The following is a 26,608-nucleotide window of genomic DNA, read 5'->3' as shown; positions in this document are numbered from 1 at the left end:
GTCTTATGTATCACTTCCGGTATTACTGCTTTTAGTGTCCTATGGGGCTTAAAACATGGTGCTCAATATGCACTTTTTAAATTTTTCCTCAAGGCAGAAAATGTGTAGGTTGCTTGGTATCTAAGCTCAGGCTGCTATAACAAACTACCCAAAACTGGGTGGCTTCAATGGCAGGCAGTTATTTCTCACAGTTCTGGTGACTGAGAAGTCTGACATAAGGCTGCCACCAGCTTGGTCAGGTCATGGTGAGGGCCCTCTTCCTGGCTGATCGACGGCTGCCCTGCTCTCACAGGGCAGAGGAAGAGCTCAGGTGGTTCTTCATCTTCTTATAAGGGTTTGAGTCCCCTCATGGGGGGATCCACCCTCATGGCCTTCCCAGAGCTTCCTGGGGGGCTTCTCAGGGCTTCCCAGGTGGTTCAGTGGTAAAGAATCTGCCTGCCAATGCAAGAGATACAGGAGACATGGGTTCACTCCCTGACTCTGAAGATCCCGTGGAGAAGGAAATGGCAACCCACTCCAGTATTTTTGCCTGGAGAATCCCCATGGACAGAGGAGCCTGGAGGGCTACAGTCCATGGGCTCGCAAAGAGTCAGACATGACTTAGCAACTAATCATGCATGCATCATGGCTCATCTAAACCTAATTACCTCCAGAAAGCCCTACCTTATAATATCATCATATTGAGAGTTAGGGCATAACTTACGAATTTGAGGGGAGGGGACACAAACATTTAGTCCTTGCACTTGTTCATTCTCTTGATAAGAACTAGCTGATGTTTCAGAAAACAAACCCTAAGTGGCCACACTGCTGGCTCTAGAAGTTGACCATCCCTGAAAACCAAATGTTTCTCAAGGAGAAATTTAAAAATCACAGAAGGTAATCTAAGATACAATTAGTTGCTTATTCATTCATTCTTTTGGCCAGTGCATATTAAACATGGTCAAGCAGTACATGCAAGGGCTCTGAAAATAGTGTTTCGTGAAAGATTTCAGTGCAAAAGACTAACTGCTTTTCTCTCTGAAAAACTTCCTGCATGCTGCTGACAATTGTTGGACAACTGACCCTGCACTTTTCTTCTCCCTCTAGTGGTGAAGAGAAAACAGTTAATTTTTTATTTGAAACCTTAAAACTCCAGCAGATGTTGTATCTTATTCATGTAGAAATATCTCAGCTTGATCTATTTAAAGAAATCACTAGTATAATTTAGATAACAGTCATGCTAAGCATTTTAACCAGGACCACAGTGTTTAATATTGGCAGGAAAATAATTGATTTCATCAATAATTCATGTGGACAAGCATGCCTGGTAGACCTTGTCCTCTTTGGAAACTAAAAATAAGAAAAGAGATGGCTAGTATTTTAGTCCCTGAGGTAAGAATGTGAAGCATTTTATGCAAAATAAAATGTTTATCATGAAATAACAGAATAAAGTTCAGAAGAGGTATAAGAAAGCATAACTGAGCCAAAAATAAAATACATATATGTAGACGAAATCGGAGAAGGCAATGGCACCCCACTCCAGTACTCTTGCCTGGAAAATCCCATGGGCGGAGGAACCTGGTGTGCTACAGTCCATGGGGTTGCTAAGAGTCGGACACGACTGAGCGACTTCACTTTCACTTTTCACTTTCATGCATTGGAGAAGGAAATGGCAACCCACTCCAGTGTTCTGGCCTGGAGAATCCCAGGGACGGGGGAGCCTGGTGGGCTGCCATCTATGGGGTCGCACAGAGTCGGACACGACTGAAGTGACTTAGCAGCTTAGCAGCAGAGGAAATGGGGTAAGTGTGTATATCCAGTAATAACACTATCAGTCTTGTCAGTTCAGTTCAGTCATGTCCAACTTTTTGTAACCTCATGAACTGCCGCACACCAGGCCTCCCTGTCCATCACCAACTCCCAGGGCCTACCCAAACTCATGTCCATTGAGTCAGTGATGCCATCCAGTCATCTCATCCTCTGTCGTCCCCGTCTCCTCCTGCCCTCAATCTTTCCCAACATCAGGGTCTTTTCAAGTGAGTCAGCTCTTTGCATCAAGTGGCCAAAGTATTGGAGCTTCAGCTTCAGCGTCAGCCCTTCAAATGAATATTCAGGACTGATTTCCTTTAGGATGGACTGGTTGGATCTCCTTGCAGTCCAAGGGACTCTCAAGAGTCTTCTCCAACACCACAGTTCAAAAGCCTCAATTCTTCAGCGCTCAGCTTTCTTGATAGTCCAATTCACATCCATACATGACTACTGGAAAAACCATAGCCTTGACTAGATGGACCTTTGATGGCAAAGTAATGTCTCTGCTTTTTAATATGCTGTCTAGATTGGTCATAACTTTCCTTCCAAGGAGTAAGCATCTTTTAATTTCATGGCTGCAGTCACCATCTGCAGTGATTTTGGAGCCCAGAAAAATAAAGTCTGACACTGTTTCCACTGTTCCCCATCTATTTGCCATGAAGTGATAGGACCGGATGCCATGATCTTAGTTTTCTGAATGTTGAGCTTTAAGCCAACTTTTTCACTCTCTTTTACTTTCCTCAAGAGGCTCTTGAGTTCTTCTTCTCTTTCTGCCATAAGGGTGGTGTCATCTGCATATCTGAGGTTATTGATATTTCTCCCTGCAATCTTGATTCCAGCTTGTGCTTCATCCAGGCCAGCCTTTCTCATGATGTTCTCTGTGTGTCAGTCTTGTAGGAATCCTAATAGCTAACTATCAGTTGATAAATTATGTAATTGTCTCTTATTTTAGTTTTTCTGTATTTTTCAGTGAGGAAAGCTTGATATGACATGTATTAACTTCGAAGTAACATTCTCGTTATTGCGGTCACTAATTTGCCCTATAGTGGAATTGTATCTGATTGCATTAGGGTGTCATGGGTGGTAGGATGATGTTTTAGGAAGAACCAGAGAGTGTCAAGGTTGAATTTCCCAAATCGATCATTAGCTCCTTAAAGTTAGGGGCCAAGTTTCATGTGTCCTTTTATCTCTCACAAAATTAGCTCAGTGTCTTGATTTGTTCTTTAAGTAATTTTGAATCATTTAACTACAACTACATCCCTGGCCTTTCCCAAACAAGATACAATACTATCTAATAAAAGATATATACATTTGCTTTTAAAATACATGCTTTTAGGGACTTCCCTGGTGGTCTAGTGGCCAAAATTCTGTATTCCTAATGCAGGGGACCAAGGTTTGACTTGGTCATACGTAGAACTAGATCCCGTATGCCACAACTAAGACCTGACGCAGCCAAATAAATAAATTTTTTCTTTTAAAAAAGGCATAAGACCTTTACAGAGAAAAAATTATACTTCTTAAAATTTATGCCTCAAATCTAACACACACAGAACACACACAAAAAAAATAGTTGGTGAAAAGGATATTGCACTCCCTGTTTTCCTATAGTGTGAAAAAATAAAATTACAGTCATATGATTTTTAATGTTATGATTGTGAAGTCTTTATCTCTGAAGAAGTTCAAGAAGAGAATTATACTACACCGTTGCCATTTACCTTCATGGAAGAAGCGGTTTGAACCAACTGATTTTCAGTCTGATATGCTCATGCCAGGCTATTTTCAGTCTTAAGATTATTTGGGATTTTATCACAAGAGTATCTGCTTATTTCACTACATCTACAAAAGAACGTGTGACATTATCTCCTTTAGCAAATAAAAGATCTGCATTTATCTAGACTGGCCACAGTGTGAGTCAGGTCAAATACAAGGGAGGCAGTGTGGTGGTGTAGCAAAGCCCAGTTTGAATTCTGGCCCTGATGTTTATTATATAAACATTTTAATCTCACCAAGCCAAATTCACTCTCTGAAGAATGATATTATATACTATCTCCCCCAGGTGATTGCTGTGAGAGTTAAATAAATAATAGGTAAATCACCCAGCAAAACTATTTTGAGAAATTAAACATGCTGCTTTTAGCTGTGTAACCTTGACTCAGCTCAGTTCTCTTCATCCCTTCTAGTTTGCCCACCTTTAAAATAACATACGAGATTCCCAGGTGATTTGTGTACATGTTAACATTTAGGAAGCACTTCCTAATCTGCAAGCTGTATCCCGTGGGTCAAATCTAGCCTGCCTTTATAAATAAAGTTTTGTTGGAACACACATAAAGAATAGTATAAAAATAGAATCTGTCTCTGAGGATCATAGTGACAATTAAATAAGATGATCCGTTTAAGATTCATAACACAGCGCCTGGCACTTAAGACTTACTCAGAAACCAAGTGGCCTGTGTTGTCTTGTACCTGGGCCTCCAGCTGCTCTTCCCTGGCTCGTCTTCCCCAGTGTCCTCTGCTGTCACCACCAGGCATCTCGTGGAGAAAGTGGAAGTGTGAGTTGCTCAGTCGAGTTCAACTCTTTTGCAACCCCATGGACTGTAGCCTGCCAGGCTCCTCTATTCATGGAATTCTCCGGGCAAGAATATGGAGTGCATTGCCATGCTCTCCTCCAAGGGATCTTTCTCATCCAGGGATCAAACTCGAGCCTTGGGCATTGCAGACAGATTCTTTATTGTCTGAACCACCAGGTCTCATGGAGGGCCACAGGAATTTGTTGCATGTGGCCATGGAAGGAAAGTACCTGAGAACAGTCATGAAGTACCCATACAGACCTAAAAGAAAGAAAGAGAGTGAAGCGGAGTTCACTGCTTTCTGCTCCTGCCATCTTCTTAAAGCCCTCCCCGTTCACATCAGAGTGAAAGGCATGTGACTGCAGAGCAGTAAACAAGCCCCACCCCAACCCCATCCCCTGCAAAGTGGAAAAGTGGGCAGGCACTGTTATCAAATACCTGAGAGAAGAGAAGCCAGTGAAGAGGAACACTGCAGTCAGGATGACAAAGCTCAGGCTCCTCTGATGGCTCCAGCCCATTACAGAGACAGTACGGAACACTCAAGGCCTTCCTCCCCAAGCCACAGTGCTCTCAGCCGTGGGCCATAGATGCACGTGGGCTGTCTAGCCTGTGTCCAGGAAGATTATGCCTGGCATCCCCAGGCCTCAGAAAGGGGGCTTTGATTCTTTGAAGACAGATGTTATTGGCTGGCTTTGTGTTTCCTCTGGGAAGATAGATCTGACAGCCAGAGGCCAGAGCAGACCACAGTGCTTATCCTCCCTTTGTTCTGCACTGAGCTCATCCTGGTTGTCTGGTGAGCCAACCAGGCTTATCTGGAAAACCACGACAGATCATAGCAGAGCTGCTCTTGTTGTACATCTGTTAACTTCAATTTGGAAATTTTCAGTAGGGCTGGAAGAGTAGGGCAAGTAAAGCAGTGAACTTTGGCATCAAAAAAACTGAGCTTTGAAACCTAGTTTTGACTTGAGCAACTGACTTAACCACTCTAAGCCTCAGTTACCTCATCTCAAAAGTGGAGATGATAGTATCTACTTCAAAAGGTTATTTTGCAGAATGAGATAAGGTACATAAAACTAAGCAGTGTCTGGCACATAATTGTGTTCAGTGAATTGTTTAAAAAAAAATGGAGAGAACTATGCATGCACTCACAAAGTCTTAAGTCCTTTCAAAGTTAGGCTGCTATGAGCCTCAGTTCGAGCTTGGAGGTTAGAGCCAAGAACAGAGTTGATTCTGGGTCATGATCACTCATGACACAGCTTCAGTGAGCAGACAATTAAATACCTTTTGGTGATTGTTCTCAGTTGCTCACCTGTGTTCAGTTCTTTGTGGCCCATGGACTGTAGCCCGCCAAGCTCCTCTGTCCATGGAATTTTCCAGGCAAGAATCCTGGAGTGGGTTAGCATTTCTTCCTCCAGGGTCAGATCCTCCTTCAGACCCGGGGATGGAACCTGTGTCTCTTATGTCCCCTGCATTTGCAGGTGGATTCTCTTCCACTTAGCGCCACCTGGAAAGCCCTAGTGGTAACTGAACCAGCCTTAAATCCTTATAGAATACTTTTTAATGAAGTAAAAATAAATACTGTTGACAGATCAAGCTACTTCTCTTTGTACTATGTTCCCTGTTTTACAGACTCCAAAACTTTCTCTTGTTAATTAAGGCTATATAAACTCTACTCACTCTTACTTTCTCATTAGCCACATTGAGTTGATTATAATCCTGAATAAGTATTGCTGACTTCAGGGGTATTAAAATCCTGCTGTGAATGGCCTCTAATCTGATTAAAAGATAGTCCTCATAGACTCATTTTCTGCTTATCACTTCAGTGTCTTTACTTCCCCTTCCCTCGGCAGGGGTCGAGTCTTCAAGGCCTCTCAGCCTGAGGAATGGGCTGGCCTTGGCCCCAGCTCGCCTGCTGTCTGTTCAGCTGCACAGGAAAATGGATTAAGATTAAAAACAACATGACATGACCTTCGCTTTTTCCCAGATTACTCTCTTGCCAAACCAAACTCCTAAGCACTAATATTCTTTTAACTGTTACTTGGCCCATATTTTGTTATTTTAAAACTGGATAAATGTGTTTTACCACAAAAACAGAGAAACATTTGTTAAAACTTTGGTTGGTTTTTGAATCCTTAGAATAATATCTTTGATCTGAATATAGAATTCCGATTTTAACTACTTTTTTAAAAAAACCTTTATTAGAATCACTTTGAAAATCAGAATAGAAAGAAACGGGTTTTTTCCCCCAATAGAGCATATTTTAATTTTAAATACATAAAGCAAAACAGTGTTCTGTAGCCCACTTTCGTGTCATGGTTATAAACATAGTCCCAGACCAGTCTGTGCAAGAAGAAATAGATTCTTTAATTTCATTGGCAAAGCATCACGCCTCTGCTTATAACTACAAATCCAGATCTCCTTTTAAGAAACAACTTCATGTCACTTTATTGAATGGTTCAATATCTACCTCCTGCCCAAAGCCAGCTACCAGGACTGACATTTGAGAGAATAACAAAAGGATCTCTCCTACCTTTCATCCCTGTGTTCCCCGAGCTTTGCCACCTCTCGGGTTAGAGTCCTGAAAGTTATGCACCTGGATTGTATCACCCTAACTACCTAGAGAAATGCCATCAGAGAACTATAGTTTAGCTTCATGCCCTAAGCTTTTATTCACAATAATTTTAAAAATCATCTTTGTACTATATAAAACCATTATCAAAGGTATTACCTATTGAGTTGTTCATTGTCCGCTTTATAAAAAAACCCACAGAGAACATTCTTTTCAGAACCATCTAGGAAAACATCCTTGCTGGCTAGTGTGGTTTTTTAAAAAAATATTTTATAGATATTAAAAAGCTTTGTAAATCTTTTTTTCTCCTCCTTCTTGACCCTAGGAAGCTCTAAGCGAAATTGTGTGCTTAATTAATTTTTTATATAAATACTCCTGTCCCCATTGACTTCACCTTCTTAGTTACTAGATTCCTGAGCTTTTGTGTTTGTTTACATGGCCTTATGATTTATTTTACCTGTATATCATTAAAAACTGCCTGATTTCTTTTGAAAGTGAGTTATAATAATAAATATGAAAATTTTATTAAATACTCAAAATGTTGAGAATACTGTTTTTGGAGGAATGGATTCAGAAGACAATATGCCTGTTCAATTTTTTTTTAATCTATGATCAGAAAAATAGAGTATACACATACATACCATCCCTCATGACATATTTTAATACTTACCAGTAGGGGCTTTTTTAAATATGACTATGGTAGTGTAACTATGGTTGAGCCTTACCTTCATTGAATTGGTTCTGTTTCTAATTCTAAAATTTATTACTTAGGCTTCTCCTGAGAGATCGACAAGAACGCAGCAAAAAGAATTTCAGACTTACATTTTGGATAGTGTGATGGATCATTTGCTTGCAGCTGATGTTTTACTGGGTAATATTATGTTATCTTCACTTTGTTCAAAAATACTGGTAATCACTTCCCTTCTTTATTTAAACTCCAAGTATACCACTGTTTTAACTTCATCTTTTTCCTTCTTTCCTGTGCATTTTCCCATCATATTGGTATTTTCCTTTGAACCTGGCCTTAATGATCAGCAACAGGGACTACTTAAGCTGCTTGTCCACTTTCGTACATTCAGAGGTGGCAGGAAGGGGACAAGGAAAGAGAAAAAAAGTGTTTTTAAAACCATATTATGTGAACAGGCTCTATTTTTATAAATTACCTAATACTTTAAAAAATTAACTTACTGTAGTATAGTTACAAACAAGCAAATTATAAAATGTAGCACTCTGTGAATGACCACCCAGACAACATGCCTCTGTAAGAACAAATGATAGAAATGCGCTACCAGCACCCGCAGAAACTCCCCTCTCCTTGACCCAATTACTAGTCTCTGAGTCACTGCCTCAACTTCTAAAACAGCAGATTCATTTCACCTGTCCTTGAACCTTATCCACACAGGATCACACAACATGTATTCTCTTTAGTCTGGCTTTTTACACTCAATACTGTGTTCATGAGATTTATCCACATAGTTGCATGTGGCAGGAGTCCATTCATTTTTGTGTAATGTCCTTTTATATGAATATATAAATTTATCCAATTTGTTGTTGATGGACATTCAGTAGTTTTTAGCTGGAGACAATTAGAAATAAAACTGCTATCAATGTTCTTTATATAGTATCAGTTTTACTACATGAAGACACACAATGAAAAGTTTTGCATCATGTAGTAATTTAGAGTTAGGCAGGAATAATAATTGCAATCAGTAAAAACTCCAAATTTCTAGAAAGGAGGGGCTTAATTCTCCTGGCTCCATTGGAGGCGGAGCCAGGAGGATTAGCCTTGAGGCAGTATGTACACAGCAGGCACACTCAAGACCCTGGGGCAGCTATGGAAGTGAAACAGTGCTGATAAGGATCCTGGAGGGGGCGAAAGGTACCCCTTGGCTATTCGTAATTCCTCTGGATCTCTCTTCCGCCAAAATTACTTCGTTGTGCTTAAAGGTATATTCAAAAAGAGAAAGTTTAGTGGTTTCCTTTATCCTTTATTAGTTACACAGTATCAATTTACAGCTAATAAACTGACAATTTTTCTCTCAAAGGGGGACCATCTATCACTGACTTTAAGTTGAAGAACTGTTTTCTTATCACAGACTGTCACAAGACAGAAAGTTCACAGTCTGCATCCATAACATTTTTATCCTGCAGAAAGTATCTCTTTCAACATTTATCATGACTTCTGGCCATGAACATCATTTTCCTTCAAGTGGTCCATAAAGTTAGGAGTCTTATTTCTGATTATAGTAGATGTACTCATTTTTCCTTCGCCTGACTTGTTTAAGGGTCTGGTCTCGGGCTGGTTGATATGCATTTTCTTAGACATTTTTTTTTCCTGTTGGAATTTAGGAGAAGATGCATCTCTTCCTATCACCAGTGGAGGAAGCTACCAGGTATTGGTGAACAATGTGTTTTATTTCACACAACGTGTGGTGGACAAGCTTTGGCAAGGCATGTTCAACAAAGAATCTAAACTTCTTATAGATTTTATAATTCAACTAATTGCACAGGTAATCCATTGTCATATTAGCTGTAGAGTACATGTTTTCCTATTGAGAAACTTTCCTCGGGTGTCAAAATTGTTGGAAATAATTGTAACTAATAAGATAATGAATGTTGACATTTAATGTGAAGCTCAGCTTATTAAAAGTGAATAAAACCTTTGTATCATAACCATTCCCCGTTACCTCCTGGCCTGGCATCCTCTTTCTCTCCAGCTATGGGCTTCTCACTGTCTTCCCCGCTGATATCACTCTTTGCTACACTCATAGCTGAATAACTTGCCTTTGGTTTAAAGACCTTATGTTAACAGGATTTGATAGATCTTTATAGTATGATGAAAGGCTTACAGAACATGAAGATTTGCTGTTAAAGGAGTATTCTCTTCTTGCAGTTGAATCTGCACAAAGTCCATTGGAGCCCTGTTTCTTTGAAAATGTCATTTTACTGCCTGTCTGGGGTGCCTTTGCCTGGTTTGGCACAAGCGACAAATCTCATTCAACACTATGTAGCACGTAGGAAAGACCCTTGTCATGTGTTGTTGGCATGTGGTGCAGAGGTTCTTTCATGTCACCTGAGAATTTAAGAATAAACTTGTATGTAAGTCAGAGAAAAGTTCTCAAGTAAGATGAAAGTAGAACATCAGACAAAGTTTTTACTAATGTTTTAGGTCATTTTTGTGTGTAATTTTGAGTAGATGCCGATCACCCTGCCAGAACTTGTGGGTAGGAGATGCTATCTGGCTGGCACTTCTTCGTGTTCTCAGGGAGGCTGCTTCACTCCCAGGAAGGCTGGCAGCTCTCCTCACCAGGAGGTCTATTTACACATAGCACTCATCTCCTGACATCACATTTATGTGTCTCTTGGGCTCAGAACCTAGTAATAGCAAGTGCTTTGTATTTTTTTGTTAATAACTCGGCACCCCAGTACTTAGCATGGCGTCTGGTACACAGTAAATCTAATAAATGTTCATGTGTGAATGCTAAGCAGGGTTTTGGGGTTCGTTTTTGTTTTTTTCCATTTTACTAAGTAAAGTGTCTCTCATTTCTCTAGTCAAAGAGAAGATCCCAGGGGTTGTCACTGGATGCAGTCTATCACTGCCTCAACAGGACTATCCTGTACCAGTTCTCCCGGGCGCACAAAACCGTCCCGCAGCAAGTAGCCCTTCTTGACTCTCTCAGGGTCCTGACTGTCAACAGGAACTTGATCCTGGGCCCCGGAAACCACGACCAAGAATTCATCAGCTGTCTGGCTCACTGCCTCATTAACCTGCATGTTGGGAGGTAACTTTTAGGTTCAGTTTAAACTGGTCTTTATTTTATTAATACTTCTTTGATGATAACATTTCTTTTCTCTGTAATCTCAGTTTTACTTAAAATTTCATGAGAAGGTAAAAAACAAGTATTGAATTTTTGCAATGAGATAATGATTTTTTTTTGCTTTAATTTCCTTTTTCTTTTTGTTCATCATGTGTCACATATACTTTTAAAAAGATTGTTTACTTTAAAGTAATTTAGATACATGCTGTCAGAGGTGAAGAGGAGTAAAAGGATAGGAGTGCAGTAAATAAATGCAATATGGATAAAATTAGTGTTTTTCCATTGATTGTTTTGACGGATATTTCTTTGGTGTCTTCTGGGGGCCAGGCACTGAGTTAGGGACTGGGAAGAAATATGAGTAAGTCAGATCCTGTGGCAGGTCTTGGAGCTCGCAGTCTAGGAGGGAGGACCAGTAACTAAGCACGGCCAGTCAGATGTGCTAAGTGCTCTGCTAGAAGCGCGGTGCTCAGGGAGAAAGCATGTGCCAGGTGGCCTCTGCCTGGGAGAGACACCTGCTGAGTTACAGCGTGAACCTGGTTGAGGAGGAAGTTACTGTCCCAAGAGAACGAGGAAAAGTGGTATCAGAAGAAAGCGTTCACCTGCGTGATTTCCCAGAGGGAAAAAGAATACGGTGCATAGGAAACTGCGCGTATTCCACTGCTGCTGGAGCACAGAGTGGTGACATAGAGATGGGAGAGGGAGCACAGACATACGAGGAAAATGTTCATAAGTGAACTTTTGGCAATTTTTAGGTAAAAATTGTAAGAGTCATCAAAAAGCATCTGAAATAATATGTTCATCTTAATGCTGTAATTTAATTTAATTACATTTAGTCCAGTGGATTTGTGATATCACTCCTTAAAAATGACATTTCCATGATAAATTAGAAGTTCTGTTTTGTGAGTCTGCCCAATGTCTGTCTGCCATTAATGGAACTTTGTGACAGAGCCAGCATTCACTGGTGTCTGCAGAGTAATAGTCATTACAGTTTGCAGCTACAATAATTTCCTTCATAGAATTTAAACTGCCTGGAATTTTCTAGCAATGTGGATGGATTTGGACTGGAAGCAGAAGCCCGCATGACTACATGGCATATTATGATCCCCTCGGACATTGAACCAGATGGTGGTTACAGCCAAGATATTAGTGAAGGTAATTGTCTCAACTTCCCCCCCACACCTTTCTCTCCACTCATTTCTGACAAGCTTATTAACCAGAAATGTATTAATACATCTTTTGTTACCCAAACATTATTGACCAGAGATGTTTCGGTATTCACTTACATAACAAATCACTGGCCACAGGCGTTAGTTTCTGCAAAAATCCCCCGGTCGATAATGTGTTAAGATATAGCCAAAAAAACTAACTTTCAGAAACTGCCAACATTGACAGTCTGTCTCCCCTAGGGCATACCTGAGCATATAACAATACACCCACCAACATACACTGACATGCTGGCTGTGTATCTCCTTATGCTGGGATGGGTAAACCACTAACCACTGACAACTCTTGCCCTCCACGTTTCATAGTAACACTGGAAAACTTGGTGATACATTTGTACAAGTAGTAACACAAACACTAAATTGGTGCTTATCATTAAGAGAGCCAGCTCTTGGTAGTATTAGGCCAGTCACCATAGAGGCAGATATTGCTTGAGACAAGTTGTCAGTACTACCATTTTTATTCTTTCTCTCTTTTTTAATCTAGTTCTCCCACTGATTTTGTTAAGTTCCATGCATTGAAGTCTTCGGGTGGACTGATTTCTAATTCCAACAATGTTCAGTTGAAAAGATTAGATAATTACGGAAGTGTTTGTTTCTCCAGCAATATATAGTGTGGTCGTTCTACATATGATTTTATCCTTTGTCCAGTTCTTATTCTTTCATTCATTTAAGCATTAATTTGTTCTGTTATTTCACCAAAATTTCTTGAATCCCAAGAAATTGGGATTGTTTCCTCCCAAGGAACTAAGTCTAGAAAACTGGTCCCCAAAGTGAAGGGCTCAGACTAGAAACATTGGCATCATTTGGGAACTTGTTGGAAAAGCAGATTCTCTGGTCTGACTCAGATCTGCTGAGTACTCAGTACTCAGATACTCTGGAAGGTGGAGACCAGCAATCTGTTTTAACAAACTCCCAAGTGATCCTGCTGCTTGCCAGATATTGACTGGTCTAGAGCAGTAGTCCAAAGTAAGATGGAATTTAATAGTAAAAATTCTAAAAAAGTTTATCATTTCTTTCCTTTTGCAAACTATTCAAGAACAGTTAACTTATTAGTGAGCGTACTTAAATATTGAATTGTCCAAAAAGTTTGTTCAGGTTTTCCCATAGGATAGTATGGAAAAACCCAAGGGAAATTTTTAGCCAACCCAATATTTAGATCTAAAATTTACTTTTAAGTGAGGAGTATATTCTTTTCTTTCAATATAAGCTAGATAATAAAATGTATATGTGATTTCCAGTTTTATAAATTAAAATGCACTCTTTTTGCTTGAATGGAAAGTTACTTTAAATTTTCCAAGTAGCCAGCCACGTTTTTGGTTATCTGAATAATCATTTTCTTTCTTTCTTTTTTTTTTTTTTTAACTGAGCTGGCTATAATGTGAAACTTTTTTTTTTTTTTTTTGGATGATTAAGTACTGTACATCTAAGTTGAAATTCTTAGATGTAAAACAATTAAAAAAATACTAACTACCTTTGTATTATTTTTGATCACTTGCTGTTTTTCATTTCCTAGGGCGTCAGCTTCTCATAAAAGCTGTCAACAGAGTTTGGACGGAATTAATTCATAGTAAGAAACAAGTCTTGGAGGAGCTTTTCAAAGTCACTCTACCTGTGAATGAAAGAGGCCACGTGGACATAGCTATAGCAAGGCCGCTCATCGAAGAAGCTAGTTTGAAGTGCTGGCAGAATCATCTAGGTAAGAACGTTTACAGATACCATGTGGCCAAGAGACTTAAACATGACTGTCCTATATGGGTGCCCTTTAGATATGAAATTAAAACTTTCCCCAAAGGATATTATGATGGCAGTAGAAATGAAAATCAATACAGTATAGACCATTCTAGAATGATTATATTGTATCAGGCTTCCCTTGAGGCTCAGCTGGTAAAAAATCCACCTGCAATGCGGAAGACCTGGGTTTGATCCCTGGGTTGGGAAGATCCCCTGGAGAAGGGAAAGGCTACCCACTCCAGTATTCTGGCCTGGAGAATTCCATGGGGTTGCAAAGAGTTGGACACTACTGAGCACTTTCACTTTCAGAATGATTATACTGAAATTAAGCTTTTCTTCTTAGATTTTTTTTTTTTTTTAATCTGAGATGTGTTATACATCGAGGTATCTATGAGCATGGTAAATAATATATTGCTCACAACTTCAGTATGGTCATCATCTTGGCTACGACTCCATATCCCTTATCTATAATTCTAAAGCGCCAAAACCCTAAAAATCCAAAATGTTATTATTAATTTGATGTCAGAACTCACTTGGTGGCAAAACCTAACCTATCTTTGTTTCTCCTACTAGGCATGAATATTCATACATTTTGTTGCAGAAATATTAGTTATTATTTTATTCATTATGGTTTAATACTCTAGATCCTCAGATGGTATTGTATAACATATAGTATACATACCGTATCACCTTTTTAAAATCCAGAACTTTTTAAATTCCAAAGTATACACAACACCATGGACTCTAGGTAGGGCATTGTGAATTGTTATTAACAAAGAAATTGATGACAGTTAAAATAAATTTGCATAGCATTGCAGAGCTATGAGTTTTCACCCAAATGTGAGTCCAGCCAGTACAATAATTATTAAGCAGGTATCCTTACACAAGATAAGTAAATGTTGTATCTAAGACAGCATTTACAGATGCTTTTGATAACTACAGAAATGTGCTTTGTAACTATGATGAGAAAGTATTAAAAGTAAGGCGAGTAAATACATGGAAAAATTGTAAAATACTCTTAATTTTAATTCTGTAGCCCATGAAAAGAAGTGCATAAGTCGAGGAGAAGCTTTAATGCCCACCACACAATCCAAATTGTCCCGTGTCAGCAGTGGCTTTGGTCTTTCCAAGTTAACGGGATCAAGAAGGAATCGAAAGGAAAGCGGGCTTCATAAACACAGCCTTTCCACCCAGGTACATCGTTTAGTTTTATTAATGATATTAGAACTTTGTATTTCAAGGTTTAGTTACAGTGTTTTATATAATACACTTAACACATACAAGCATATGATTTGAATTGACACTGTACATTTTTGCTTTCGGACAGAGAGATAACTCTGGTAATGGGGTCTTCTCCCATTTTATTATGGTACAGTTGCACTATGAATGTTGTATATTTGATCCATGTCATGAATGAATATAAGATGAGATTTCAGATATTGATATATGATCAGACTATAGTTTTTCCCAATTTTTTCAAGCATTCAATAGTTCTATTATTAATAGTTATATAAATTTTAAATCAATAACAAAATGACTTTTTAAATAATTTTATTATACACACCAATTTTTTATTTTTTTTTTGACCCCTGCACGTCCAGCATTAATTTCTTCCTCCTCATACTCTTGGCCATCTCAGAATCTCAGTGGCAGCAGTGAAAAGCATCTGGGAGAAACCATGTATACGAGTCATTCCATGTGTCAGGTTGGGCTCCCTAGCAAGCGCATTCTGAGAGAGGGTTTAGTATGCAAGCTGCTTATTAGGGGTGCCCTTGATATTTGTGGAGAAGGCGATGGCACCCCACTCCAGTACTCTTGCCTGGAAAATCCCATGGACGGGGGAGCCTGGTGGGCTGCAGTCCATGGGGTCGCTAAGAGTCGGACACAACTGAGTGACTTCACTTCCACTTTCACTTTGATATTTGTGGTAGGGATAAAAACGAGGCAGGACTGCTTATGGGGAAATGTCAGGGTACAGTGCAGGTCTGGCGACAGACCAGGTAGACCCAAGTGGAGCCTTGGTACCAAAGTGACCTGGCGGAGTTGTACTGAGCTGAAATGGCTCAGCCCGCTTGCCCCCAAATCAGGCAGTGATTGTGGGGTACACGGCAGCTCTCTGCAGCTGAGATGATCCCTGAAGTACGGACAGCACACCCAGAAGCTGTGGCAGTGAGCCCTTCCTTGAAGGGGCAGTAGGGGTTGGGGTGTTGGGATCTGAGTCCATCACATAAGCCTCCATCAGATTCATCAGATAATTCATCCTTCACAGTTTTTTGTGAGATATTTGAGATGTTGTGATGCCTTTAATAGAATTTTAACTAACTGCCTTATTGCAAGGCTAGTTAACATTTTCTTTTTCAGAAAATCCATGAAATATTAAGACTCTTTTCCCACCCATTATTAGGAGATTTCTCAGTGGATGTTTACACACATCGCTGTTGTTCGTGACTTGGTAGACACACAATATAAGGAATACCAGGAGGTAAGAGTCATAACCATAATAATGGTTTGTTTTGCATTTCTCAAGTGAGAAAAGACTGTTCCCCTTGTTATCTTCCTCCTGCTTTTAAGAGTAAGTTGCTGAACTGCATTCATAATCAAAGGTGATGTTTTTAGTTATTCCTGGCAACAGCTACTTTGGCCATTGGTTTTAAGACAGAAAGAGTGGAAGTTCCTTTGGGCAAACTGCATTAAAAAGTGACAGACTGGAGATCAGCACAGCTGAACTCTAATAACATTCATGACCATCATATTTCATGTGTTTGTTCCTAATAAAAATTAAAATGTCAGAAGATCCCTTTTTCAGACTTAATACAGAGATTATAAACATGTGCATCAAAGTCTCTGAGAAGTCTCTTAAAATTCTAAAAAATTAAAACATAAAGTTTTTTTTTTTATTATTACAAGTTCTTAGTAATTTTGTCAATAAAAACTTCAGTGAAATCTTGATTAATTCATAATTACTTGACAATGTATCCTAAATATTTCCATGGCAGCTAAATTATATGCATTAAGGATTTCTGAATGATAAGCTGCTAATATTTTATGGGCATGATACTAGATACTTAGTTATTACAGGTGATTTCCTCCCGTCAGGAACACATAAGTACTATTACAGTATCATATAACATCAAGATGACTTCTTCAATAACCATTAGGGTTAGTTATATAAAGAGATCTTTATTCCTAGACTTTAAAAGTATATGCTTATATTTCATGAATCATTAGCTAAAGTTAGTCATAAGCATCTACTGTTGAAATGTTACACATTTTGGCATTTGACAATAGCAAGAAGTTATTCCACAAGTCGTAAGTTTCCCTTGCAGTAAGTTGATTTGAATTTCTCCCAGTGGCCAAGTAAAAATGATTATCCTTTTCTTTTTATATAAATGTTAAGTTCCCTATCAGAACTGCACGTGTATATTCTTTACCTAAAAGTATTGGAAATGTTACTGAGATCAGCAGGTATCTAGTGTGTTGGCAATATTTCTTGACCTGGCTTTGTAGATTTTCTTTTATTCTTGTTCTGGTAACTGCTTTACAGTCTAGGGTAGGGAAGGGGATTCAGCCTTAAATTCATGTCTTTTTTATCTCTCATTGGACAAGCCATTACACTGTGTTTTCATAAATAATATTGCCATCTTCCCTGTGTCTTGAGTTACAAGTTTCTTCTACACTCTGGTCGAGTGTACCGCACAAGCTACCCTGTACATACCTTCCACGGAACTTGGAGCTAAAATAATCCCCTTGGGCCATCACTAAAACTCCACCTTCTCACAAAATAGCGTATTTTAGCCATAAATAAGTATAATTTTACTTTTATGATATTGACTGAAATGGCGTGGATTGGGTTCTGTTACCAAATACTAACTTGGTTTTAAGCTGTTTATAGACTTTTAATTGTTGCTCCTGCTTTTGCTTGAAAACCAACCTGGACTCCCCTCCACCCCTACTCCCTTAGCGTCAGCAAAATGCCCTGAAGTACGTGACGGAAGAGTGGTGCCAGATCGAGTATGAGCTGCTGCGGGAGCGGGGACTCTGGGGCCCCCCCATTGGTTCCCATCTCGACAAGTGGATGTTGGAGATGACAGAGGGTCCCTGCAGAATGAGGAAAAAAATGGTGCGAAATGATATGTTTTATAACCATTACCCTTACGTGCCAGAAATGGAGCAGGAAACCAACGTGGCGGTGAGTGCTCAAAAGTCAGCGTTTGTCATGGCGGTCTCAAGTTTCCCTTCTTTTTTTGCAAGCATTTTCTCTTATTAGATCAGTTACGTAAAATACCTGATCTAGAAAATTCAATGAACTGTATTACATTGGCACTGTCAGGATGGTGGCGATGGAATGAAAAGATAAGCAGGGAGATCGCACAGTGAAGCAGTTTAGGTTGGAGACCCTGGAGCCGGCTGCCCAGTCAGTAGCTGATAACCTAGTATCAGCCACTTGAACCTCTTTAGGTTCTGCTTTCTTCACGCCTAAAATGGAGAAAAATAGCAGCTCCATCTTAGAAGCCATTAGGAGGATTAAGTGATTAAAATTAGTCAAGTACTCAGAAAAGTGTCTAGCACAGAATAAGCACTATCTGACTGTTAAGTAAATAAAATAACACAGCCACTAAGCAGTACTCTGAAGAAATGCAGAGCACAGTCAAAGAATAATAGTAGCCCGAGTGTCTAGATCATCCCAGTTATGTTGAGAAGCTTCATCACAGGTTCCGCCAGTAAAAAACAGACAGCATTTGCCCTTAAATTTCTTTTTATTCAGACAAGTTGCCCTTCCTAAAGCCTTCATTCAGATTTTTGCACTGACCAGAAAAATGTTGTCTATAAATTGATCATGATTTAAGAATCATGCTTTTTTTTTTTTTTTAACATTTGGGAAAATGCAGTCTTCCCCAGTAAAGTCACTGCAAATTGAGGAAGAGAAACCCCTTCACAGTTGAAGTGCTTTCACATTCTTGACTGAGACATGATTCTCTCAACAATGGAAGAAACCAAGATTAATAAAGCAGACTTGGCACGTGTGTCTTCTAGTGAGAAGATGGTGTAACATGAGACGACTTGGATTGCTCCAGTGCCTCTTTTTTTCTCAGCCAAAACCCTGGCTTCATCTATCTTGTGCTAATTGACTCCACTTTGTCCTGTTGCTATTTAGAATATCGTAGATCTTAGACCTGCTAATATATAGTTGTTTACGATTTTTTAAAGATTGCTCCCTAAAGTTTTGTTTTTCTCAAAGCTATTTCATTCTGTCAAAAACGCCATACTTTGTAAATTTTAACTTAAAGCACTATAATTTCTCATACTAGTGCACTCTGTAGAAAAAAAAACCCACCCATATTTTTGCAGCCTTCTAATAGCACATACTTTTGTCAGAGCAGACTAGCAGTACAGTCTCTGATTATTCATCCATTTTTCCCAAGTAAATAATTGATTAAGAATTTAAGCCTGTAGCATTTTGATAAAATATTTTTATGAAGTCAACACTCATTCAAATTGAATACATTTAAGAATATGAATTGGGCTTCCCTGGTGGCTCAGAGGTTAAAGCGTCTGCCTCCGATGCGGGAGACCCGGGTTCGATCCCTGGGTTGGAAAGATCCTCTGGAGAAGGAAATGGTAACCCACTCCAGTATTCTTGTCTGGAGAATTCCATGGACTGAGAAGCCTGGTAGGCTATAGTCCACAGGGTCGCAAAGAGTCAGACACAACTGAGCGACTTCACCTTCACCTTCAAAAATATGAAAATAGAAGATGAATGTGCTCTCTTAAATATGAGACCATTCACTATATAACTGAGATATATACTTTTTGAGTTACATAACCATAGGTTTTCTTTTTTTTTTAACCGTGTGTACTCCATTGCTTCTTACAACAGTGTCCTTTTTTTAAAAAGTATTTTCAAAAATTTTTATCAGAGTATAGTTAATTTACAGTGTTGTTAGTTTCAGCTGTACAACAAAGTGATTTAGTTATACATATAAATATATCTCTTTTTTAGATTCTTTTCCCATACAGGCCATTACAGAGTATTGAGTAGAGTCCCTGTGCTATACAAGGAACTCTATATCTGCTATACAGCAGGTCCTTATCAGTTATCTATTTTATATGTAGTAGTGTATATATGTCAATCCCGATCTTCAATTTATCCCTTGTCCCCTCCTTACCTCCCAAAACCTTAAGTTACAAAAGTGTGTTTGAAGTTCTATATCAGATAAAAACATAATAATCTATTCAGAGTTCACACTTACAACCTTAATATCCATTAGCATTTTACCTGATCAAAGGAGTTCATCAGCCTGTGAAATCTATAAACAGTCTCAGAAATAAGTGTGCACCATAGGGAGCTTTCCCTGCGCCCCCCCCCGCACCCCCCCCCAACAATTGGCTTACATATTGCAAAATACAAGGCAGTTGAGAAATGTTAGAGATACATTTACAAAAAAGGAAAAAGCAGGTGGGAAGGGGAGGTGATTACAGATGGTGGAATTCATGCTGCTTTAGTTCATGTAAAGTCAGGGTTAATATGCTATGATGAAATTTTCCAAATGAATAATGATTTTGGTGGTGCTAGTTCAAAATCTGTAAACTTGAAACACCATTAAATGTCCACTTTTTTATGGAATATGCCATCTGGCAATATTAATATCAAGGAAAATTCCAAAAAGTAGAAGCAAATGCTTCTATTTCACTAACTTCTATTGTAAAATAAAAAAGAGCAGGGACTTCTAGTGGTCCAGTGGCTAAGACTCTCCACTCCCAATGCACGGGGCCAGGGTTCGATCCCTGGTCAGGGAACTAAATTCCCACATGCCACAACTAAGAGTATGCATGCCACGACTAAAAGAGGTCCCACGTGCTGCAACGAATACTTGGCACAGGTAAATAAATAAACAAATGATAAATATTAAAGAGAGAGTGCACAGATACTTACAAGGCACAATGCGGTTGATGCTCTGCAGAGCATTTACTTACAATTTCAGGGCCCTCTGAAGTGTAGTTATGTTATTATCCCAATTTCACAGATGAGAAATAGAAGCCTAGAAAATTAAGGAATCTCTTCTAGGTAGCAGGGCAAGATATAATACTAAGTAGCAGAGCAAGATATAATAACTATAGGTTGATAATTCCTCAGGAGTTGAATCAGTCTTTAAAAAAGATTCCAATCTCTGGTGGTTTTGAGACATTATCAAACAGACAGTGAATTTCTTTCAGAGAGAAACCACATACTAGATTTTTTTTTTTTTTTTTCAAAGAATTTTTTGATGTGGACCATTTTTTAAAAGTTTTTGTTGAAATTGCTACAGCATTGCCTACATGTTGTGTTTAGGCTTTTTTTTTTTTTTTTTTGGCCACAAGTCATACAGGATCTTAGCTCCCAAGCTGGTGATGGGACCTGCACCGCCTGCACTGGAAGGCTACACCCAGCCACTGGACCACAGGAAAGTCCTGTGTATTAGGGTTTCTCTCTAATGCTGAAGCGTATATAGAGCTTAATAAGTGTTCAATGAATGGACTTGTCAGAGCTCTTTCTTCCTGAATTAGAATTTATCCATTGCTTCCCATTCAATATTCTTAGAGAATTTTCCTAATTATTCTTGCACTACAAAGGGCTAGAGTCAAATTTTATGGGGTGTAAAGTTTCTGTAACTTGGGGAGGCTCTATAATAAAAAGAGTATGGCATTATGAATAAAAAATTGCTAGAGCCTCTCTTGCAGGGCTTTGCAAGGAGCCTGTAGGAAGTGAGGACTGTTGAGGTATAAGCTTCGTCAGTTTCATAGAAAATCCTCCTCTACTCTGAACCATTTTGAATGTTGCCTCCCAGAATCAGAGACCAGTCACGTCTTTCCTTTACGCTTGTGGAAATGCGCCATTCTCCTTGTACCCATCTTTATAAAATATAGGCAGTACTTTTCGCAACCTAAGAGGTATTTCAGGTATGCTGCTGCTGCTAAGTCGCTTCAGTCGTGTCCGACTCTGTGCGACCCCATAGACGGCAGCCCACCAGGCTCCCCCGTCCCTGGGATTCTCCAGGCCAGAACACTGGAGTGGGTTGCCATTTCCTTCTCCAATGCATGAAAGTGAAAAGTGAAAGTGAAGTCGCTCAGTCATGTCTGACTCTTAGCAACTCCATGAACTGCAGCCTACCAGGCTCCTCCGCCCATGGGATTTTCCAGGCAAGAGTACTGGAGTGGGGTGCCATTGCCTTCTCTGATTTCAGGTATAACAGGTACTAAAAATTGCTTTTGAAGCCTCTTGAGAGGTATAATAGGTTCTGCCTGGAGTAAGGACAAGTGATTTGATCTTCACCTTATTTATTAAGAAGAATCATTGTTTTAAGTAACATTTAACTCTTTAGTCCTGTTGCTTAAGGTGAACATACAATGATGATTTCAAAGTTATTTCTTGTTTTAAAATGTTTGATGTGTTATATATAATCAAGTGATTATTTCTTTGGTCATTATTTCTTAAACCTGGATAATGCTACATACTGTGTTAAAATGTAGCTTATCTTTTATTGTAAGTTTTGAACTTTATTTTTAAGTTAGATGTTTGTTTGTAGAATGAAGAGAATATTTTAGTGTTTCATTTGCCACAGAATTGAAAGCTTTGAAGTTTTATCAACTAAAATTATTTTAATGAGAACAAAAATTAATTTTGTCCTGAGAAAAGTTATGTACATGTGGAAAATTTTCTAATTGCACTTCAAAGTCCCTTTGCACAGGGACTTTTCTTGGAGGGTCGATTTCAAATCTAAAATAGCTATACTGAGTTGTACTATAATTCTGTATTTTAAGTGGTAATATTATTTATAAATACTAAGATGTGAGCCTGGGAAATGATGCAAATACAAAACCTGGTGGTTTTTAAGCAGCTAGCTGCTCTGAATCCTGAGGAAGGAGAATAAAATTCCAAACTTTGTCACTTTAAAATTATATTTAAGTACTAAAACCAGGTTTTAATTCTACAAGCCCCTTATTTTTACAGAATAATAGTCTCAAACAAATTGACTGTTCTTTGCAAATATTATTGGGATAAAACCCTCACTGTTTCCCTTTAATGTTGAGCTGCTCAGGGCAGAAGGGTAAACAACTCACCTAAGTTCCTTTTCTTGTAATTAAGTGAGTCTCCTGTGGCTTCCTCTGCATATATTTTTATATGCTATGTATGAACTAAGTGGCTCAGGAAATTCCATTGCCAATAACAGAGAAAACTTAGAAGTAAAGGAACTATAAAATTATTTACTAGAAATTCTGACATTGAAAAATTTTAATTTCTGTATAAACATAGTTATAATAATAATATATAATTTTTTAAATTAAATAGAACTATGATATACTAAAATTATTAGTATACATATAGCTTTGATGTTGAACACTGTACCTTTTAGTAAAATAAGAACCTCAGTTAGTGGCTCAGTGAGCAAATGTGTATTAAACCAGCCCTCCGTCATACGCTCCAGGGAACACACTATCGTGTACATGTCAGACCCTGCCCACATTCTAGTTGGGGATATATAGTAGACATCAGAATTAGGTTTGACAATAGTAGTTGGTCCATTTTGCTATATTGGTTTATCACACATCTGTCCAGTGGTCTGTCTTGTTTTATTTTTTAATTAATTTCAAAATGAGTTAGAGAAATCAGTACCTTTCACCCCTAAACACTTCCACATGTGTAGCAATGGAATTCAGTATTTGTTCAGAATTCTTTTTTTATTGACATGAATTTTACATATAAATCCTAAGTGCACCATTCTGTGAGTCTCAACAAATGTGTAGTAATACTTATGTAACCCAAACCTTTACCACGATTGGGAACATGGATGTGTGTTTTAAAGATTATCTGTCAACGTAAGGTATGCTTTTAAAAGTTCGCTTTTAAGGAGAGATGTTTATTAAACCATATTAAATACTTGAAAGTATGCCCAGTAGTTCCGCATTTGTTTTGCCAGGGGAAGCAAACATTTATGAAAGCATTTTGCCTGCTCATATTTACTGTAAGGCCAGGTACTGGAAGTCATCTCCAAATACAAACTGTGAAAAGAAGAACTGGAAGGTTGCTTGGATGTGTTATTGTCTGTAGCTATCCGTTTGTATGTGTACATGCACAGGCCACGCGCTGCAGCTCAAAGATCCTGCCTTCTTGTTACTCAGTTTCATTCTGAGAATAAAATATAAAGCAGCTACCTTATTGTTTAAAAAGTAATGTTTAGAGAAACTTTCCGTTTGGAGGCTGATAATCCAAGCTTGCTTCCACTTTCAGCCTCTCTGGGATCTCAGCTATGAAGGCAGCAAAAGAAGAAGGTCCTCTGGCTTTTAGGGGAAGATGTTTTTTCACTAACAAGCACTTAGTGATTTCTGTGGTTTGGGATATTGTAGATAATAGTTCAAACCAGTTGCTTCTGTTGCAAAACAGATCGAGAGATAAGCACAGTAAAAGTTAGATTCAAGATATTAATAATAGCTAGAACTAGGTTCCATTATCCAAATTTCTCTGTTTTTCCTTTGAAGCCATATAAAGAGTTGTCTCTAAATTGTCCAAGACACTGGCAGCCTGTGCTCAAGTTTTGTCTGTGTGACTTTGAAGTCTGTCTTGTTCAGTAACCTTGAGAATTTTAGCAGTTATGTTTTACTTTAAAACCACCTTTGATAATTGAGAAAATAATCACAAGATGCTCAGTGATTATTTCAAGCAGCTTAGGATATCATATTAATTTTGTGTGAGTGCATCTTCCATATTTCATACAATCCTCAAGAGTATTTTATTTTTGTGTTGCTCTTTGTTATTTTTTTCTGATGTGTCTATACTTAATACCCTATTTTCAGTCTGAGATCCCAAGTAAACAGCCTGAGACACCTGATGATATCATTCCTCAAAAGGTAAACCACAAAATACCATAAAAGAATGCCAAATGCTTACAGTTTTTTTATTTTAATTTCTTTGTTTTGGTTTTGTTTTATTTTATATTAGTGCATGGTAGACTAGACTAACCTAAAGGGATAACTTTCAATTTGCTATTTCTGTAAGTTCCATGGAGTTGAAAAAAGTGAATTTCATTCCTACTAAGAGATGTTCTCATCTCTCTTGCTTTGTTCCGATTAGCTTTCTAGGATCCCTATGCAGCTCACTAACAGGCTGAATACCCATCGCTCTCACCGTGAAAAGTGTACCGCTTCACACATAAACTAACAAGTCCCAAGGCATGTTAGTAATGGGCAGCCGGACACCACCAAGTTTGTTTTCAACTTCTCATTTAATTCTTCTAGATACTAAACAATATATATTTTGAGACTGCAAGTGTATTCTCTCTTAAAATTACTTTTTCAATCAGAAGGAACTAAATGGAAACTAAGTGTATGATCACTTTTAAATACTATTTTATTTTAATTTAAATTTATATAATTGTTTTCTTTTTGCGGGAAGATTCAATACATAAGCAGTAAAAAAAAATGCAGAACTTTACAACACAGAAATTTACCTCAAAATATTTGGGGGAGAATCCTTTTAGTTCCGAATCAGATATGAAGTCAGTATCCAAGATGTTGTCCCACATTTGTTAATTCATTGTCTTGCCCATCACTAACTATGCTTTCATCTTTTTAAAAATGAACAATTTTGAGTTGAAGATAATTGTTAAATCTTGTGTAGAGAATTGTTATAATACAAAATTAACTACCCTGCTTTCATTTCAAAAAATACTACAATATTCTTATTAATTCATCAGATTCATCCTTCCATAATTGTAATATTATTTTACAGCATTTCAGTACTTGCGTGTTACATAGTCCAGTTTTCATTTGCTGCATATCGTTCATCAGTTAGCTTGCAGCTCTCTTCGTTCTAAGTCTACAACCTGAAGTTAAGGGTAGCGGTGGCTTGAGTTAGGTATCTTTTCACCTCAAAATTGGTTCAGTATTTTAGTCTAAATATTTCATCCAGTTGGACACTTTTTTTCCATTTTACTTCAAAATCATTTTTAAAAGAGTTTTACTTAATATAAGTATTTTTGTAGACAGTACGTATTAACTATTTGATGGAGAGTTAGGCTGATAGAATATTTTCAATTAGATTTTAATGGGGAAGGAAAGTAATGTTTAGAAAGAGAAGGTCTTTAAGCGTGTTTCAAACTCTTATCTTTTTCTTAATTGTTAATTCAAAGTCTGGGTCATTCTGGTCAAGGAACATATAAACTTTTCCCTTTGGTCTTGCATTTTTATAGGAAATTTTAAACCTTAATTTCTCATTGTTTGTTGTTTTAAGAAAAAATTTGGGTCAACTGGAAAACCTGTTTTTTAAGATAAATATTAATTATTCTGAAAAGAAAATGCTCTGTATTAAACACCAAAAAGTTAAATCTCTTCTGATGTTTCTGGGTAATTAATTTCTCCTTCAAAATGGACTTATGTATGTTCTTGATACACTCATTTATTTGTTAAGTTTCTGGATCATATTCTTTTACACAACAAACAACTGGGTTATTTTAGCAAATTGGAGACAGAAGCTGGAGTAGCAGGTGAACCAGATGGTGTCATCTGGCCTGAAGCCAGTGCATTCCATGTGGGGTCAGGACTCTGAAGGGTTGGGCCATTCCCAGTGTTACGGTGAGACACGGGAATACCAGGAGGAAAAGGGCAGTTCTGGGTTTCTACCTCCAAGTATCTGCAGTACACACACAGGTAGTTCCTACCAAAGGGATGGCCCTTTAGGCCTAAGCTGTTTACTTGGGGCAGAAACAAAATTCCAGGCTCTCCACAAACTGGACATCCCCTTACAACATGATGCTTTCTGACACTGGGTGTTCTCTCTACTGTACTGCTGCATCAGGAAGACTGTGCTCTACTAACATGGAAACATTTGACAAAGATGATGTATTTCTTTTTTCGGAAAGGACAAAACTGCTAATGTTG

General features: G+C 38.3%; 1 protein-coding gene across 1 annotated transcript in view; it reads left to right on the top strand.

The window, feature by feature from the left end:
• The window catches only part of WDFY3 (WD repeat and FYVE domain containing 3), a 306,558-nt gene that overhangs the window by 226,970 nt on the left and 52,980 nt on the right, over nucleotides 1-26,608 (top strand). The window contains exons 37-45 of the mRNA XM_015471703.3: nucleotides 7,696-7,795; nucleotides 9,274-9,434; nucleotides 10,477-10,706; nucleotides 11,785-11,894; nucleotides 13,479-13,661; nucleotides 14,733-14,890; nucleotides 16,101-16,178; nucleotides 17,658-17,885; nucleotides 24,527-24,580. Coding sequence (XP_015327189.2) covers nucleotides 7,696-7,795; nucleotides 9,274-9,434; nucleotides 10,477-10,706; nucleotides 11,785-11,894; nucleotides 13,479-13,661; nucleotides 14,733-14,890; nucleotides 16,101-16,178; nucleotides 17,658-17,885; nucleotides 24,527-24,580 — 1,302 coding nt within the window. The remainder of the gene's footprint in view (nucleotides 1-7,695; nucleotides 7,796-9,273; nucleotides 9,435-10,476; nucleotides 10,707-11,784; nucleotides 11,895-13,478; nucleotides 13,662-14,732; nucleotides 14,891-16,100; nucleotides 16,179-17,657; nucleotides 17,886-24,526; nucleotides 24,581-26,608) is intronic.

Source organism: Bos taurus, chromosome 6 (genome assembly GCF_002263795.3).
Source record: "Bos taurus isolate L1 Dominette 01449 registration number 42190680 breed Hereford chromosome 6, ARS-UCD2.0, whole genome shotgun sequence".
Lineage (NCBI taxonomy): Eukaryota > Metazoa > Chordata > Mammalia > Artiodactyla > Bovidae > Bos > Bos taurus.
Note: the sequence above shows the minus strand (reverse complement) of the source record. Positions and strands in the feature narration are given on the sequence as shown.